General features: G+C 38.5%; 2 protein-coding genes across 2 annotated transcripts in view; both read left to right on the plus strand.

Moving 5' to 3' along the window:
* Positions 1–843: 843 nt before the first annotated feature.
* cox7a2a (cytochrome c oxidase subunit 7A2a) lies at positions 844–7,319 on the plus strand. The gene is made up of 4 exons (XM_088402762.1): positions 844–997; positions 2,384–2,473; positions 6,596–6,680; positions 7,143–7,319. Exons 1-4 carry the CDS (start codon positions 980–982, stop codon positions 7,199–7,201), a joined length of 252 nt encoding a protein of 83 aa, XP_088258888.1. The 5' UTR covers positions 844–979; the 3' UTR covers positions 7,202–7,319.
* Positions 7,320–9,957: 2,638 nt separating this feature from the next.
* Positions 9,958–16,996, plus strand: part of col12a1b (collagen, type XII, alpha 1b) — a 101,742-nt gene continuing 94,703 nt past the window's right edge. Inside the window, exons 1-5 of the mRNA XM_088403185.1 lie at positions 9,958–10,057; positions 12,852–12,968; positions 14,253–14,396; positions 14,528–14,575; positions 16,330–16,593. Of these exons, the coding sequence (XP_088259311.1) occupies positions 9,985–10,057; positions 12,852–12,968; positions 14,253–14,396; positions 14,528–14,575; positions 16,330–16,593 (646 nt within the window). The 5' untranslated portion in view covers positions 9,958–9,984. The remainder of the gene's footprint in view (positions 10,058–12,851; positions 12,969–14,252; positions 14,397–14,527; positions 14,576–16,329; positions 16,594–16,996) is intronic.

The following is a 16,996-nucleotide window of genomic DNA, read 5'->3' on the forward strand; positions in this document are numbered from 1 at the left end:
ATCAATGTCACCTTTGAGTCCTCGCGCTGCTTTTTTAGAACACATAGGATCTAGTTCACCCCTCCTTACCCTACATAGACACACTTGTTGTGATGGTAACAAAACAACAAGAAATAACTTAAAAGTTTGGTCACAATTTCAAATGCTGGTTGGGCTGTGTGTTGTTTGCATGTGTAACTGAGAAGATGAGATGTCTGTGCGTTATCAGTGTTATTCATGTCTGTTTTTATCTTGGAGACCTTTTAATTTCAAAAGTGTGTGTGTGTTTGTGAGTGTGCAATGTTTCTAGTCAGGATAAAAAGAGTTGTTTTTTGGGTTTTTTTTTTTTACATCATTGTCTTACTGACTATATTATTAAATACAGTGGTTGACTGGTGATAAATCAACATTGTTGTGACAGTAACTCGTTTGATCCCAGAAGGATTTCACTGCATTTTATTTACACATGAAAAAAACAATACAAATCGAGCACATCACACGCACAAAAAAGAATAAAATAGATTGTGTGAGGTACTGTATCTATTGGCCCATAGAAAGTCACAATGATTTAAATTAATTCAAAATTGGGAATTACATTAGTCAGTGCATTTTTAATGTGGAGATGAAACATATTTGGAATGAAATGTGAAACAGTTGATGGACAATTTGAAGATGTATCACTACTCTATTTAAGAATTTTCTTTGAATGCCTTTTAAAAATATTCAGTTTTAGGAAGCATATTTTTTAAAACTGGTCCATTTTATTTATTTATTTATTTATGATAGTTATTGCTTTTAAAAATAAGGCAAATTACGTTGATTTTTTTTTTTCCAGTGAGGACAGGTCAAGGTGACTCGTGTGATTCCAACAAAGGCCATAGAGGGCAATAGAGAACATGGCGTAAATGCTCTCTGCTGGATTCGCGCGAAGAAGGAAACGGAAGCAGCGCGATAAGCGGAAGTAGTTTACGTCCTTGCAGGAGAAAGTCGAGCACACAAGATGAATCGAAGCGTTTTTGTAAGTCTTATTTCTTACTTAGTAACTCGTTCTTCGTGGGCGTTTGATTTTTATCTCTGTGCGGAATATTATTTGGGATGAGGTGCCTATTTAGCCACATTTGGCCTCAAAATTTCGACTAGGGGTCAAAGGCGGCTAATGTTGCGCTGACATGCTTCTAACTTTTCATTTCTGTCTCAGGTGGAGCCCATCAAATTTATAACCTCGAATGTCAAGTAGAACTACTTGATCAAATATGTTAGTTTCAATCAATGTTAAGCGTTGATTTAACCCTTATATTTCAGTTTTGCATATATAGTACCAAAAAAAATATATTATGATTTAGGCCAAGCTTACCTTTGTCATTTGTCATGGCATTTGTTTATTACCCCTGTTGCCAACTTTGAAACGTGTTATTTCAGGAAGCATTAACTTCCATCAACGTCCACAGGAATTATAAGCGCTTCTTACTTTGAAAACGTTTTAACGAAATGCGTACACAAATGCTCACTTAGCATCATTCATCAAATGAGCCGACAAACTGGCGGTTCCGTTCAAAGGTTTGATGTATATGAGGAAAAAATATGAATCTTTAAAATTATATAGATGAAATTAAAAGAATTTGTGCGACATTTTGTTAACTTTGTTGCAAACTTTCTTCAAGGGATATTCCATGTATTTAGCAATTTTACACAGTAAAAATTACTTATCATGCTCAATTAATCATTTAAAAAACACATTTGACATTTGCTGACGACTGAATATTTCGTCAATGTGCTAAAGACTCAAGTAATGACCAATCACAGCTCAGCTTTTTACTGTCACATGAGCAACAGGTGAGCCGTGATTGGCCGTTACTCAAACTTCGAGAACGGATTGTCATTTTCAGTCAAGTAGAAGAGTCATTTTAAAGCCGTTAATTGTACAAAACATGAAAATGATTCAAATACCAAAAAATAACTACAGAGAATGAAAACTTTTTTACTCCTGAAAATGGCTAAAGAAGTGAAGTATCACTTTAGTAGTTCATAAATTTTAAAGAATGTATATATAAAATGTTTAAATACCTTTAATCTTCCCGCATGCTTAAAACACTTTCGAATATATCCAAACTTGCCTCTTAAATATTGTAAATGAACTTAAGCACCCCACAAAATTGCATTTGTAAAGTGTAAAGGAAATACTGGACAGTCCTGAATTGAACCAAATTCCTCTGCATTTAATTATTATTATTATTATGAGTATTATTTGTTGTGTGCTCTCACTACCCCTAGATGGCAGTCCTGCTAAAGTCTTGGCGTTCCATGAGAAATGGAATAAAATTAAGCATTTGCTGAATCTCGCTCCTCAACATTTGCTTCAATTGGCTGTAAATATGTCAGGAACTGATGGTCCGGTCTTTTCCAGGCGCTCCAGCAGGTGGCGCGACGGACCTTTTGCGGCTCGGCTCGGAGGCCGGTGGAGAACCAGGTCCCCAAGAACCAGAAGCTCTTCCAGGTAGCTCGCGTGCTTCGAACTTTTCATTTGAAAACGGCCAACAGGGCCTCACTTTCCTCCACCTCTTCTAAATTTATTGCAAATGTGCTTTCCTTAATTGTAACAATATGTACACAAGTAGTAGCTCACTAAAACGAGACAGCGAAATGCTTTATATTATTCCAAGGCATTAATACGGAACATACTTGAGGTTAGCATGTTGGCGTTGCCCTCGGCGGCCGTTCCACTTATGTGGCCCTTTTGGAAAATTAATGACCCAGCCGTGAATTGTGCGCATGTTGTGACTCCCGCACTTGGGTCTCTTTTCCATACAGGAGACAAAGTGTGCATGCTTCAAGCTGTTTGTCACTCTCGGTTGAAGTTTATTGGAAAACTTCCTCAGAAAGCAAAAGCCAAGTCAGCATGTTCTACTTAAATGCCAAAACCGTTTGACTGAGCATACAGTATGATTGCCAAATTATTAATAGCTTAATGTTAACACATAATGGAAAGTGTCACTGGGAGGCCACCAAAATTAGCCTTAATTTAATTTATTTCAAGGTATGTTCGATACAACTTTTTTCCAGATTGATATCAAATAGTCACCGACACCAATTTGGATACCGCTAACTCTTGATACACAAAATTTCCCCCAAGAATGAGTTAATTTAAAAAAAAAAGACCTATATATTCAAATTTAGCGTTTCTTTTACAATTTCACAAATCTATGGCAATTTTTTATATTTCAAATTTGTAATTTCTAATTTTTGACTGGCTGTTACCAGTGTTGGCTTTCAGCACCTTGAAAAACAGCCAAATATCATCTCGATTCCAATATCAGTACTTCCTCATTCCTATTATTTGCATAAACAGTCCCAAATACGTATTTATATATTGTTAAAGAGTTCACCCATTCAATCCGTGTGCATCCGCGTGTGTGTGTGTGTGTGTGTGTGTGTGTGTGTGTGTGTGTGTTTTCAGAGAGACTCTGAAAATAGCTTGCGCTGAATGAGTTAAAAATGATGTGAACTTAGTGTTTGTATGTCTGAAATGTTTGTTAGAATTACATCTTGTGGAGCGGCTCGGTGGAAGAGTGGTTTGCAAGTCTGTCTCACACTTCCTGTGTGGAGTTTGCATGTTCTCCCTGAGCCCGTGTCGATTCTCTTCAGGCACTCCTGCATCCTCTCACACTCCAAAAACTTGCATGGCAGGAATATTGGACGTGGTTGCTCGTCCCTCTGTGCCCAACGATTTGCTGGCAACCAGTTTAGTGTCCCCCCCGCCTACTGCCCAAAGTCAGCTGGGATAGGCACCAGCAAGCCTGTGACCCTTGTGAGGATAACAGACTCTAGAAAATGGATGGAAAGATTTCAAACAACAAAACAAAATATACTGTAGGCCTTGCTAGCTTAATGCTAACCAATTGGTAATAGGGATGGGCTAGTACCGATACAAAGTATCGGTATCTGAGAATACCTGATACAAAACTAATACTAAAATCCCACGCTTTCTGGCAACGGTTTTACAATCAAAGTTAAAAATAAAAATAGAAAATTGCCCCTAATTTCATGCAATTTTAAGGACATTTATTGGAATAGGTAGGTATGTCTTTTAAATTATGTTTTTGGGGGGCGGACAGGATTGTGTTTCAAACGTACTTGTGGCATCAACACTTAATATCTGTAGCTAATTAAGAGTTGAGTATCAGTACTGATATCTTGTTTGAAAAAAGTGGTATGAAACATCCCTAATGTGTTGTGCTGCTTTAACCCATTTATATTCTTTATCGTTTCTTTATCGTGGAATGACTAATATTATTGCTGTCCTGATGATCCACTTGTTTTGGGGCAGGACACAGGAAATAGGATTGGCTGCTGCAAAGAGGCTCGAGTGGATTAATTAAAAAAAAAAAAAAAAACTAATCGCATGTGTGGCCGCCTGTGTTTTTTTTTTTTTTTTTTAAAGGGGGGGTTAGAATAGATGAATTGCATTTGCATTCCAAGAGAGAAGATGCCTTGAGATGCGAGCGCGTTTCAAATCCCGCCAGAAACTTATCTCCCCGGTTTATCGTAAACGGGTTTGATCCCGACTTGAAAGCGCGAACCCGGCGACCTTCCGCCCGCTCGTCGGGAGCAAAACGAAAGTCGAACATGAGCAGACGACGGCGAGGACGCGGCGTTGGCCAAACCGCGGCCGTCAATCAATTGCGCCATGACAAGCGTACGCCGCCAAATCCGTCTGATGGATGGAAAAAACAAGGCAAACATCTGATGCTTGTTTTTCTTTTTTCGTCCCCGCCATCACAACCTTTTGGCGACATTCTTCGGCGACCGCTTCACCTTCCGCCGTTCCCCTCTGCCATCAATTAATAATCAATTATTTCTGCCTCTCTTGAGACAAACTAAGTGCGAGACGCGTTCCATTGGAAGCAAAGCAGACAGAAATGCGATAGCTGCACTTTGCTTACTTGGACTCCCTTGAAAATATTTGAGGTGTCTGTCAAACAAGCTGATACAAACGTCAGTGAAAGAAATGTTAGCATTCAAGACGAATTGTCAGTTGTTGGAATTGTGTGGAGGAGGGGGATACTTTTTTTTTTTTTCTTCTCCAAAAATAACATGACAAGAATTGCAATCTACTGTCTCTACATTGGTAATGTGGTTTTAAAAAAGTGTTTTTCAGCTGTTGTTTTTCTTTATCTATTCATTTTTTAATATTATCTCCTAAGAGCCAACTTATACTTTGGTGTCCACTGTAGTGCAAAGGTTTTTTGTTTTTGGTCTGTATGTCTGGCTCTTTGGTGTTGACATCCTGGCCAGTAAAATGATATCACACATGTTTGGGTGGGATGCATCTCTCATTGCTGAGACAAAAAGGACACAACAAGTGGCTTCCTGACACAAAATGCACACAAATGAATAGGCACAAAGGAATAACTTATTAATTTGTGTCCACTGTTGCGTCTACTGGACACAAATGAAGAAGTTGGTTATTCATTTGAGGACACCCTGGCCTTTATCGTGTCTCACATTTCTGGATGTGATACAATTTACTTTTCTGAGACAAAATGGACACAACAGTGGACACAAATGAATAGGAGCAAATGAAGCTGAAAAAATTGCATCCACTGTTGTGTCCTTTGGACGCAAAAAAAAAAAGGCTGGTGATTCATTTGTACCTATTCATTTGTGACCACAGTAGTGCACATAGTTTTTTGGTCTAAATCATTTGACTCCTTGGAATTAGTCTACTAAGTCCTAAGGTGCTCTGTAAAGAACATCCTGACCTTTCCAATGATGTCTCACATATTAAGATGGTGTGAAATTCACTTTACTGAGACCAAATGGACACAAATGAATAGGCCTGCTCAGCAGAATATCTTTTTCATATATATGACCAAATAGTGTTTTTGTATTCCATTATATCACTTTATATAATAAAATAATTATTGTATTGAGAATGGAGGCATGATCTTATCAATTTCGTATTAGTGGATATCAAAAGTCAACACATCCCTAAAGAGACCATGATAAATTATTTCAAAACAATTTTCCATTTTTAATGTGCTACAACCATTTGGGGGGGTGTCAAATCTTTATAGCAGAAAAGAATGTTTGCGTAAATAAGCACACCGCAGTGATGTTTTTCTCTTATTTCAGCATTTTTATGTCAAAAAAATCTGAACAAGGCCGTAAAGACTTTAAATCCACCATCATTACAAATAACAAATGAGAAATCTGTGTTTATTTAATTAGATAGTTGGCTAATCATTACACTTTACGTTGTTTTTACAGTTTTACTTTTTTTTTTTCAAAAATGTTCATTTATAAAAATTGTACAAAATTATTACCGTGTGTTGTTTTCTTTTTTTTATCGGACAGTTGTAAGACTTAAAAACGTTAAAATAAAAAAAAGTAAAAAACTTAATCTTAAAATTTCTAAGGTTCTAACCTGGCATGTTTCGGCGGGGAGGGGTTTTCGGGGGGAAAAAACGCTGATAAAGCCATCTGATAAAGAAGAAAACAACAATGGATTTCAAACTATAGACAGAATGAAGGTTGTTCAAGTACATATTACTGACATTTGTAGATTTTTTTTGACGTTATTTTCTTTTTTTTTCTTTTTTTTTTTTCTTTCCTCCAGGAGGACAACGGCATCCCGGTGCATCTGAAAGGCGGCACGGCAGACGCTCTGCTCTACCGAGCCACCATGACGCTCACCGTGGTGGGTGAGTGAATTTATCTCCTCTCTACTTGACGGCTGAAAAAAAAGAAGAAGAAGAAAAAAAAAAGACATCTGCAGATGACGACATGATGTTTAAAAAAAACGTAATTAGAGAGACGGAACATCAAGCGGTTGATCTCTTGACTGATTGAGTGAGTGAGGACGTGTAACGTGGAAAATCAGACAGAGGAACATCATCCAAAAATCTCGCAACATATTCATCTTCCACAGCCTTTTATTTTTTTTTGTAATGAAGAAAATTGATTGCTTGGTGCGTATGGCTTTCGGCCTTCAAAAATTCTGCATCTCAGCTAAAAAATGTTTGCAAATAAGCTATCTTTTTTTACTTGTTATAATCATCTAATTTAGTATTATCTCTCTTTGGTTACTCAGTTATGAAATAGGTGATGATTAATTGTGTCTTCTCATCATTCTTTTTATTTATTTATTTTTTTGGGGTGCACAGGTGCGGGGTACGTGGTGTACGAGCTGGTGAGGGCGGCCCTCCCCCAGAAGAAAGCTTGACTGCCTCAACGTCCTGTTGAGTGGGATGTTGATGACTACGACGGCAGTTGTTTTCCTGTCACATTCATGGGATCAGTATTTATTTCTCTGCGAGATCAATTAAACTTCTCATGACCAACCTTTGAACGCAGCATTTATTGACTGAAAAAAAAAACAATTATAACATGTATTTTTATCTGGTGACATCACTTTGATGAAAAGAAGAAACAATCCACGATTAAATGGGGAGATCAATCCCGTAATTCAAAGAGCTAAAATTTCAGATTCTGATAATAATAATTTAGCTTCATGCTAACATATAATGCAAATCCTCTTAGATGCGCTAACAGGTATTAACATGTTGGTGTTCCATGAACTGATTCTCTAAAACAAAACAAAAAAAATATATATAAGAGTTTAGATTTTTATTATTAGATTTTATTGAATTTTAATGTTATAGTTTTTGCTGCTCAAATAAAAAGTTTTTTTTCAGATTAAGAGCAAATTATTTGGAACATGAAGCACGTATTTCTAAATTGTTAGATTCCTTGTCACAGCCTTTGTTGAATTTTAATGTAATGCATCTTCATGCTGTGATAGGCACACTACATTTTCAAATTAAGAGCAAACAAATTGGAACATGAATTAACTGCTAAATTGTTTTGCATGACTTTGTTTTATTTAATGCCATAAGAAAAACACTAAATATTTTTTTTCAACTAACAACTAAATAACTGGAACATGAAGCAACATCCAGCTAAATTAAGTGACGGTGACCTTTTGTTAAGTTTTATTCAGATTTGCTGAATATAGAAAGTCTAAACCCTCTTAGTGGAAATAACAGGTATTTGTGATCAAATCCGTTTTTTTTTCAAGTACTCTGTCTTGTAAAGGCATTGCTACAAAAACTGATGCTAGGGAATTTTAACTAGTCCTTTTGAACAATTTGGGCTTGATCGTCTCGTGGTTCCCGTTCCGTGTCGCGTGCGTCGCGATTGCGGTGGCCAGCAGAGGGCGCCCCACGTGCAGACTTCGAAGCAGCCTTTTCGTCCCGAATCGGACCTGCGCCCGCCACGTTCAGACAGGTCTCGCCTTCTGAAAGGTGATCACTTGAAAAGTATTGATGAATGTTTGAAGGATGAGTGTTTGGGAGTGGAAGAATTCGTTCGATGTGCTGGATCAGCACAAAATAAGTAACGCGCGCGAAAGTGTCAAAGTTTCCTATAGTTGACTTTGGAGTTTGTGGTCCGCTGGGTGGGCACCCCCCAACCCCCAAAGTCCACCCCCTCCCCCTTTTAAGTAGGGAGCGGAGGGGAGGCTCAGCCCACTTGGAGGAAAATTCGACGACGCCCGCCGAACCGCGACCAGAAGCTCGCAACACCTCCGAGAAGCGCACGAGCTCCTCTTCCTCCTCCTCCTCCTCTTCCTCCTCCTCTTCGCCATCCTCTCGCTCCTCTTCCTCTTCTTCTCGGTGGCAAGCTTCAGGTTGGTGCCGCTCATCCTGATCGATTATTCATTGATGACGTTTATGCTAATGTATGCATGTGAAGACGTCTGCTAATTCCACGTCTGCCTTGTCTTCTCGTTCCACTTCTCGTCTCCTTTTCCCTTCCTTTTCTTCTTCTTCTTCTTCTTTGTCTTTCGCAGGGCGAAGTTGAGTCAGCGCAAGTCGAAAAGTTGCCGTCATCATTTTTTTTCCATTTGACTTGAATTTGTGGGCCGTGCGCGCGCAGGTACAGCACATGCTCTCCTCTTTTTTTCCTTCCTTCCATCTTTATTTTACTATCCCATTTCCCCTTCTCCATTCAATCCTTCCTTCCGTCCTTGTTACTACTTTCTATTCCTCAATTTCCTCTTTCTTCCTTCCTCCCTCCTCCTTCCATTCTTGCATTTTCCCTTTCCCCTTCCTTTCTTCCTCCCTTGCTTCTGTACATTCTTTCTTTCCCTTTTTCTTCTTCCCTTCCTTCCTTCTTTCTTTCCTAACTGCTTGCCATTCTTCCTTCCTAACCTATTTTCTTCTGTCCTTCCTTCTGTCTTCCCTTTCTTCTTTCCTTCCTTTCCTCTCCCAGCCTTCTTCCTTCTTACCTTCATTCCTTCCTCCTTTTCTTCTCAATCTCTCCCTGACTACCTTCTCCCTTCTCCATCTCTCCCTGCCCGTTTTCCTTCCTTCCTTCTCTCGCTTCCATCCTTCTTTCCTTCCTAACTTATTTCCTTCTTTCATTTCTTTTTCCTTCCTTCCTTTCTAACTTCTTTCCTTTTTCACATCTGTCTTTTTGTCTTTCCTTCTTCTCCCTTCTTTCCTTCGTTTGTTCCTCCCTTCCGCTTTCTTTTCATCTCTCTCTGCTTTCCTTCCTTTCCTCCTGCTGCTATTTTCTTCTTGTTTCCCCACAACATCCCCTCTCCTGATTTATCTTTAATCCACACTCTTTTTTTTCCTAGACTTCTTCCTTCTCTTTTTCTCCCACATGTCCTCGTCCTCTGGTTTCCTCCATGCAATTACCAACGCAGTTATTTAATTCATTCCTCCTACTTCTTCCATCCTTCTCTTTGGTCTCGTTTCCTCCTTCCTTTTCTTTCCCCTGTACCGCCTCCAGGTTTCTCCTCGTCCTTCGTTTCCTCGACCTCCTCCTGCACCTCTTTCTCCTACTTTGCCATGGGCCATCCTTCCATAAGTAATCCCCTCCCGGTTTCTCACATGTCGTGGTCCTCCTCCTCCACTCCTCACATGTCGTGGCCGCGGTGGTCTTGGTGGCGACGCTGTTGGCAGCCGTCGTCCACGCTGCGGTGAGCCACAGGAAGCCAAAATGAAGAGTGGGCTGACTCTGGTGGCTGCGGCGCTGCTGGCGCTGCTGCTCTCCACTTCGGCCCAGGACCAAGGTAAGACCTCCCCTAGCTCCTCCCTTGACCTTTCACCTCTGCCTTTCCGGCTCAAGTTGTGAATAAAAGCAAGTGTGGGCGCGTGTGCGTGCGATTGTTGAGCTTTTAAAAAAAATCTTATTGCGACTGTCATTTTTGAAGTGTCTGCTAAGGATGTTAAAGCGATTGTGTTTCAGGTGCTGTATTTGATGCTAAAGGTTTTGAATGTTGTTATATAGTTGACCTATCTAATGTGTTGTTATTGTACAAGTCAAATGAAAGTGTGTGTGCTGTTGCAACCTGCACAGGTGAGCTCAAGATAGAAACTGATCAAGCTTTGCATGCAGTATTTCCATGTGGTGAAAAAAACAGCAATGGAATAATTACAAAACTATTCAAAATACAGGCACGCAATGCAATTTTCTATGAAACAAAGAATGCATTCTACACATATGGGTTTGATTTTTAAATTTACATTGAACATTTACAATTGTGAATCGTTTTTCCAATATGAGCCTCTTGTGAGTCGCTTTATGGTTAAAGAAAAAAAAAAACAATGAGTGTGGTTGCAAAAACACGAGGAAAGGAACGTGACAATCATTTGCCATAAGATTTATTGGAAAAACGTTTTATATCTAACATCCTAAAGGAATTATATATATATTTTTTGTTCTTTTCAAAAAAACAGAATGTGTTTTTGACTTTGGGGCTACTTTCTCAAAGGGCTACTTTCTCAAAGGAATAAACTAAATAAAATAAAATAAAATAATAAAAAAGGGGGTTCAGCAGCTGGCCATCTTCCGGCTTGCAATTCGTCTAATGACCGCTAGATAACGCCCATTCTCAGAGTCAACGTGCAGCCTATGCAAAAAGAAAGCGGAGAAAAAGAAAGAGTGGGTGGGGGTTGGTGGGGAGGGAAAGCGGCCATCAGGCGAACGGCCAAGTTTCCTGCTGGGTGAGTTCTCTTCATGGAACGCGAAGACTAAATATGACTTCAACTCATCTTTTTCCACAAGTTGAACACCAAGGAGGGAAAAAAAAATCAGTCTGCTTATTTTCTCCCAAATGACACAAAGTGAGCCGTGCAAAGCAAAGAAAAAAAATGTCTGACCTCACGTCACCTTGGATAATATACTCCATACAGTAGTATAATGCAGTGCTTCTTATTTATTTATTTATTTATTTTTTACATATTTTAAAAATTTCAGCTCAAACATACTTGTCTTTCCAAGTTTGAACAAATGTATCCATCAAAAAAACGAGGCAGAATTTTCCTAAAACGTAAAATGGTTATGACTAACACTAATGAGGTTTTGAGGATAAATTTGAAATGTGATTGGTTAAAAAAAATCAAGCTCTCTGTTTAAGTACTATTCTTAGACGCTTCTTCAGCCTAACAGTTGAAAATATTTTTAAAATATACTTAAATTAGTACCCAAGGGGGTTTGAATTAATTGACTCATAAAAAAAAAAACAACAACAACTAAAATTACGTCTTTGGGATTGAATGAATTAATAAGGCAACACAAAGAAGCTGAAATCTTGTAAATCTAGCATAGGATATTGGAAATTACGCCACTTTGGGAAACCAATATTCTGTTGCGAATAAATAAGAATAATCGTGGTTGTAAATGTAGGTGAGCAGGTCTGAAAGCAAACGTCAATTGACATCGTGTGGACAAGCGACGAGCGACTTCTGGACATTTTTGCATTTTTTTCTGGAAATCGGAAGCGACGGCTCGATGGTCAGGTTGGTTCTTCCTCCATATTGTCACGTGCCGTCGTGTCACCTTCCCAGTCAAGTCCGCACCTCAGCCTGGACTTCACGACAATATTTTGCTGGGATATTCTTCAATATCTGCGGTTGGCGCTGGACAACAAAAAAGATAGAAAAGCGTCCATCTTTTCTTCTTTTTTTGCGATTATGACTCATCACTTGAAGTAGCTGTAATTGTTTATTTTGACTTTTACTGAAAAAAGCCAAGACATGATTGCCTTTTTATTGATTTTTATATTCTGTATTTGTCTACTAGCATGTTGCTAATGCTAATTGCAAACTCTTTGATGTCTGATAAACTCTTATTTGTGTCTGGCAAGGTTTCATTAGCCGCAAGCAAGTTAGTCAGCTTGTGCTGTAGTTGTAATTTTAAGTTTCAGTAAAAAGAAAATACATGTTTTTTTAATTTAAAAAAAAGTAGCTAGATAGCTAGCCAGTGTTTTGTGTGTGTGTGTGTGTGTGGGTGCGCGTTCCAGGCCAACCTGAAGAATATCCCCTTAAAATATTCCACAAAGAACACGAGGTCTTTGTGTACATGACCCTTTTTGTCCCCAAGTTGTAGCCTGCAACTTGTCATGTACACTTGTCATGTTGTCATTATGTACATCTGTGTTTGCTCACAAAAAAAAAAAATCAAACACTTTTTTTCCCCATTCACCAAGAAAAGAAAAGTTCTCCTTCTTGGCAGACGGCGCCTGGACGGACGTGGACCAACAAACGCGTTGGTCAATTCAACTCAAAGATGTTGGATTGACGTCCGTTCTGAAAACATGAAAAATATCTTTGCAACCATTTTCATGTGTGACAGCAAAGAAAAGCCTCAACGCGACCCAAACTTAATTGTGAACGATTTTTTTTTTTTGGTGCAAATTTCATCATTGATTTTATGAAGGAATGAAACATGTTGACGTTGGCTTTTCTTTGCTCTTGCCGCCTGTCACCTTCCGGAATGTTATGTGCGCCAACTAACAACACAATGTACACAAAATGTGCTTGTGCCATCCTCACCACGTTTTTTTTACGTTTTTTTGTGCGTAGTGGAACCGCCGTCCGATTTGACCTTTCACATCGTGGACGAGCGGACGGTGCAGATGTCGTGGAGGAGTCCGCGCTCGAACATCGACGGCTTCAGGATACACGTGACCTCTGACACAGGTGGGCCATCCAGTCCTGTCTTGTCCTGGCCCCGCCCACTCGCCGCTCGCCTCACTAACGAGCGCAGACGCACCCTGCAATTTAGTCGCCACACACACACACAAGAAAAGCATTATTCCACGTGCCTTCAGGGGAAAAGCAATTCCACTGCCTTTCCCTTTTTTTTTCCCACTAGAACGCCTTTTGGCCTCAAGCGACGCATTAAAGTCAGGTTAAATCATCTTAATTTGATGTTATTAAAACATAGACATTTTATTAGCATGGTTTGTCAGCAGTATCAAAGCAAAGTCTTTGTTTAACTTCAATAAAACATTCAATGCTTACATTTTAACTGTCAATAAAAACTAGACTACACTATTTACGTTGAAGGTGAAAGAATATCGATTTAATTTTCAGTTATAGCGTAGATCTAAATGATCATTGAAATATCTTTGTGTGTGTGTATGTGTATATATATCTCTGTCCAAACAGATTAATCGTCAATTAATTTGCAACTATTGTAACAGTCTTGTAATTGTTTAGAGCCATTGTTTACTTTAAAATTGTCCAAATCTTCCAATTTAAGCTGCTCAACATCAACCTATAGATTTTTTTTTTTCGTGAAAAGTAGGAATCGATGACCGAACCATTGACTGAATCAATTTTAGAAATGTTTGTTAGTCCATCAATTGCTAAACAATAAACAATAATCGATAAACAATAGTAGACAAAATGGGTTATACACTTTCATGCAAAGTAGTATTTAGGAATAATTTATTAGAAAATCTGTTCTACATCCCTAATATATATATATATATATATATATATATATATATATATATATATATATATATATATATATATATATATATATATATATATATATATATATATATGAATATATGAATATATATACTGTATATAATTTTAATTTCAATTTTATTGTCGTAATAACATTTTGTTTTTCAAGTTACTGTATTCACAAAGTTTCGATAATTTGAAGTGTAGCAAGCCTTCCATAACATTTAAAAAATGGAACGTAGTTGACTTAAAAGCTGAAAAAGGATTTAACATGTAAGAACGATAAATAATGAAAACATCATTACTCTTACAATTTTTGTATGTAGTAACATTAAATGCTGTTTGTTTAATATTAAAATGCTAGCTTTTCCATGTGACGCCCCCTAGAGGCCTGGAATCCTTTAGCAACTGCAAAAATCTCGGTTCACTTCAAACAGTCGGCGTGTCGACGTTATGCTGTCATCTCGTCATGGCTTATTAATCCATTTATTTTTCCATTTTCAGGAGAGTTAGTCCAAGAATTTGCATTGGCGTCATCGGCCACGTTCACGTCCATCTCCGACCTCATTCAAGACGTGGACTACACCGTTAGTGTCTTTGCTTACGCTGGAGCCCAAGAGAGTCTTCCAGTTTCGGGACAGATCACAAGTGAGTTTGAGTTTGCTGCACTTTACAAATATCGGAGGAAATTCATGACCGTCCCTTACTAGTAGCATTTTTCCACAAGTGTGTTGGAAAATCTTGTTTCCTTTCTCAACTCTTCCTATTGAAATTTGCAGTCGAATCTGGAGCTGGACCTTCTAGAAGACCGGACGCAGATACCGCAAGTAAGTTGCATCATTCCTGTACTAAAGATTGCAAGTCGTCGATGTGGAAAAAAACAAAAGCTAGTATCATAGCGTGGAGCTACCAATCTGGAAAAAATATTTTTGAACGGCAAAAATACCTTTGAATGTATTGAAATACATTAGAATATTACCGTATTTCCCGCACTATAAGGCACACATAAAAGCCTTAATTTTTTTTAAAAAGCTGATGGTGCGCCTTATAATCAGGTGTGCCTTATATATGGATCAATATTGAGATTGGGATTCATAGATGGGGAATGAACTGATAAAGTAAGCCTTACCTGTTTTTTTTTGTGGGTTTACAGTTGAACAAGGTTGGTCATATTGACATTGAGTTATTATGCTATTGAGAGTTTAGAGTTATTATTGTTATTACTCTTGTATTACTATATTGTGATTGAAAAGTTTTTAAAATATGTCATTAATTGAGGATGCGCCTTATAATCCAGTGCGCCTTATATATGGAAAAAGTTAAAATATGTCATTAATTGAGGGTGCGCCTTATAGTGCGGAAAATAAGGTACATTTAATTGTATTTGCAAATATTCAAAGACCTTGTAAACTAAATGCTAACTAAATGGAAAAAAAATTGTGGCGCCAATGCAAATTGTTGGACTAGGTCTTATGAAGGTGGAAAAATATTTTGAGATGATGAGCTCTGGAGCTATGACATCATCACAACAACTCGACAACTGTTTAGAGCGAACCAACATTTCGGCAGACGCTAAAAGTCTCAGAGGACTCTAGGGGGCGCCAGGCTGGGTGCTCGGTTTACGTATTTGCAAGTATGCAATCCTGAAAACACAACATTTTGGGAAAACTGCTTAGTTATTTACCATTTAGCCTATACCTATGTTCGGGCATATTTGCCAGTATGCAATGCTAAAAACATGGCAGTATGGGAGACAAAATGCTTTATGCACATCCATTCAAATGTACTAGCTGTTATGCAATGCGAAAAAACAGCATTGTGAGGAAAAAAACGCGTAGTTATTTACCATTTAGCTGTTAAATACCTTTGAATGTATTTGCCAGTATGCAACCCTAAAAACTGCATGATGGGAAACAATGCCACGGTATTAGCATTTTGCCTGTCAGTACATTTGCAAGTACAAATACGCATTTCGAAAAACCAATGCTAAAAAAGTAGCATTGTGGGAAAAAAGTTAGGGTTTTACCATTTAGGCTACAAGTACTTCAAATGTATTTGCCTAGTACGCAATGCAAAAAATATTGCATTATGAGGAAAAATGCTTTGTTTTTAGCATTTAACCTACAACTACGTGCAGATGTACTTGCACTTACACAATTCTAAAAACGGAGCGTTATGTAAAAAAAATGATATGTTTTTAGGATTTAACCTACAAGTACTTTGAACATATTTGCCAAGTACATGATGCAAAAAATATTGCATTATGGGAAAAAAACGCTATGTGTCTAGCATTTAACCTACAAGTACATTCAGATATACTTGCAAATATACAATTCTAAAAATGTGGGAGAAAAATCAGTTTTTAGCATTTAGCCTACAAAGTATATTTCAACGTATTTGCAAGTACACAATGCTAAAAACATAGCATTATATATAAAAAAAAGCTATCTTTTTAGCATTTAGACTACAAGTAGGTGACTTGAACATACAGTATTTACGAAGGTCATTACTGCTGCAAAGTACAATTCAGAATGGATGACATTCAAAGTTGTTGTGTTCTTGTTCACATTGGAACATCCAGAATGCCCCGTGAGCGCCGTGGCAGACGTGGTCTTCCTGCTGGCCGGGTCCTGGACCTCGGATCGGGCGGCCTTTAAGCACGTGCGCAGCCTGACGGCGGCCGTGGCCGGAGCCTTTCAAATCGGCCAAGGCAAAACCCGCGTGGCCGTACTCCAGTATGACGGCGGCGCCCCTGCTGGCTTCCCGCTGGACCGGCACCTGAGCCGACCCGCCCTCTTGCGTGCTATCGGATCGCTGGACATCCGCGATGGCAACGCCAGGACAGGTACCCGTACTTCCAATCTTTTCGCTTTTTATGAACTCCTTCACTGCCAGCTTGGGAAAAAAAGTACTTTTGACGTCCATAGCTGCCAGTGGTAGTGAATGAGTTCAATAAACTTGCACTACTATTTATTTACCTGTCATCAAAATATTAGAAACAGTTCTTGGGGAGATGCAGTACAATGAACCCCCATTTATTATGGTAAGTTACATCTTGCATACTTATACATACTTACAAAAAAAAAAACCCTACTAATTGTGTCTGTTTTGTCTATCAGCAAGATGGCAAAGTGAATTGCATCCCACCCAAACATGAGACATGATTGGAAAAGCCAGGGTGCCCTCTACTGAGGACTCCAGGACTTAATAGCTCCTAAGAGTCAAAAGATATCAAGTAGACCAGAGGT

Source organism: Hippichthys cyanospilos, chromosome 20, assembly GCF_059441005.1.
Source record: "Hippichthys cyanospilos isolate Australia breed blue-spotted pipefish chromosome 20, RoL_Hcya_1.0, whole genome shotgun sequence".
Classification (NCBI taxonomy): Eukaryota; Metazoa; Chordata; class Actinopteri; order Syngnathiformes; family Syngnathidae; genus Hippichthys; species Hippichthys cyanospilos.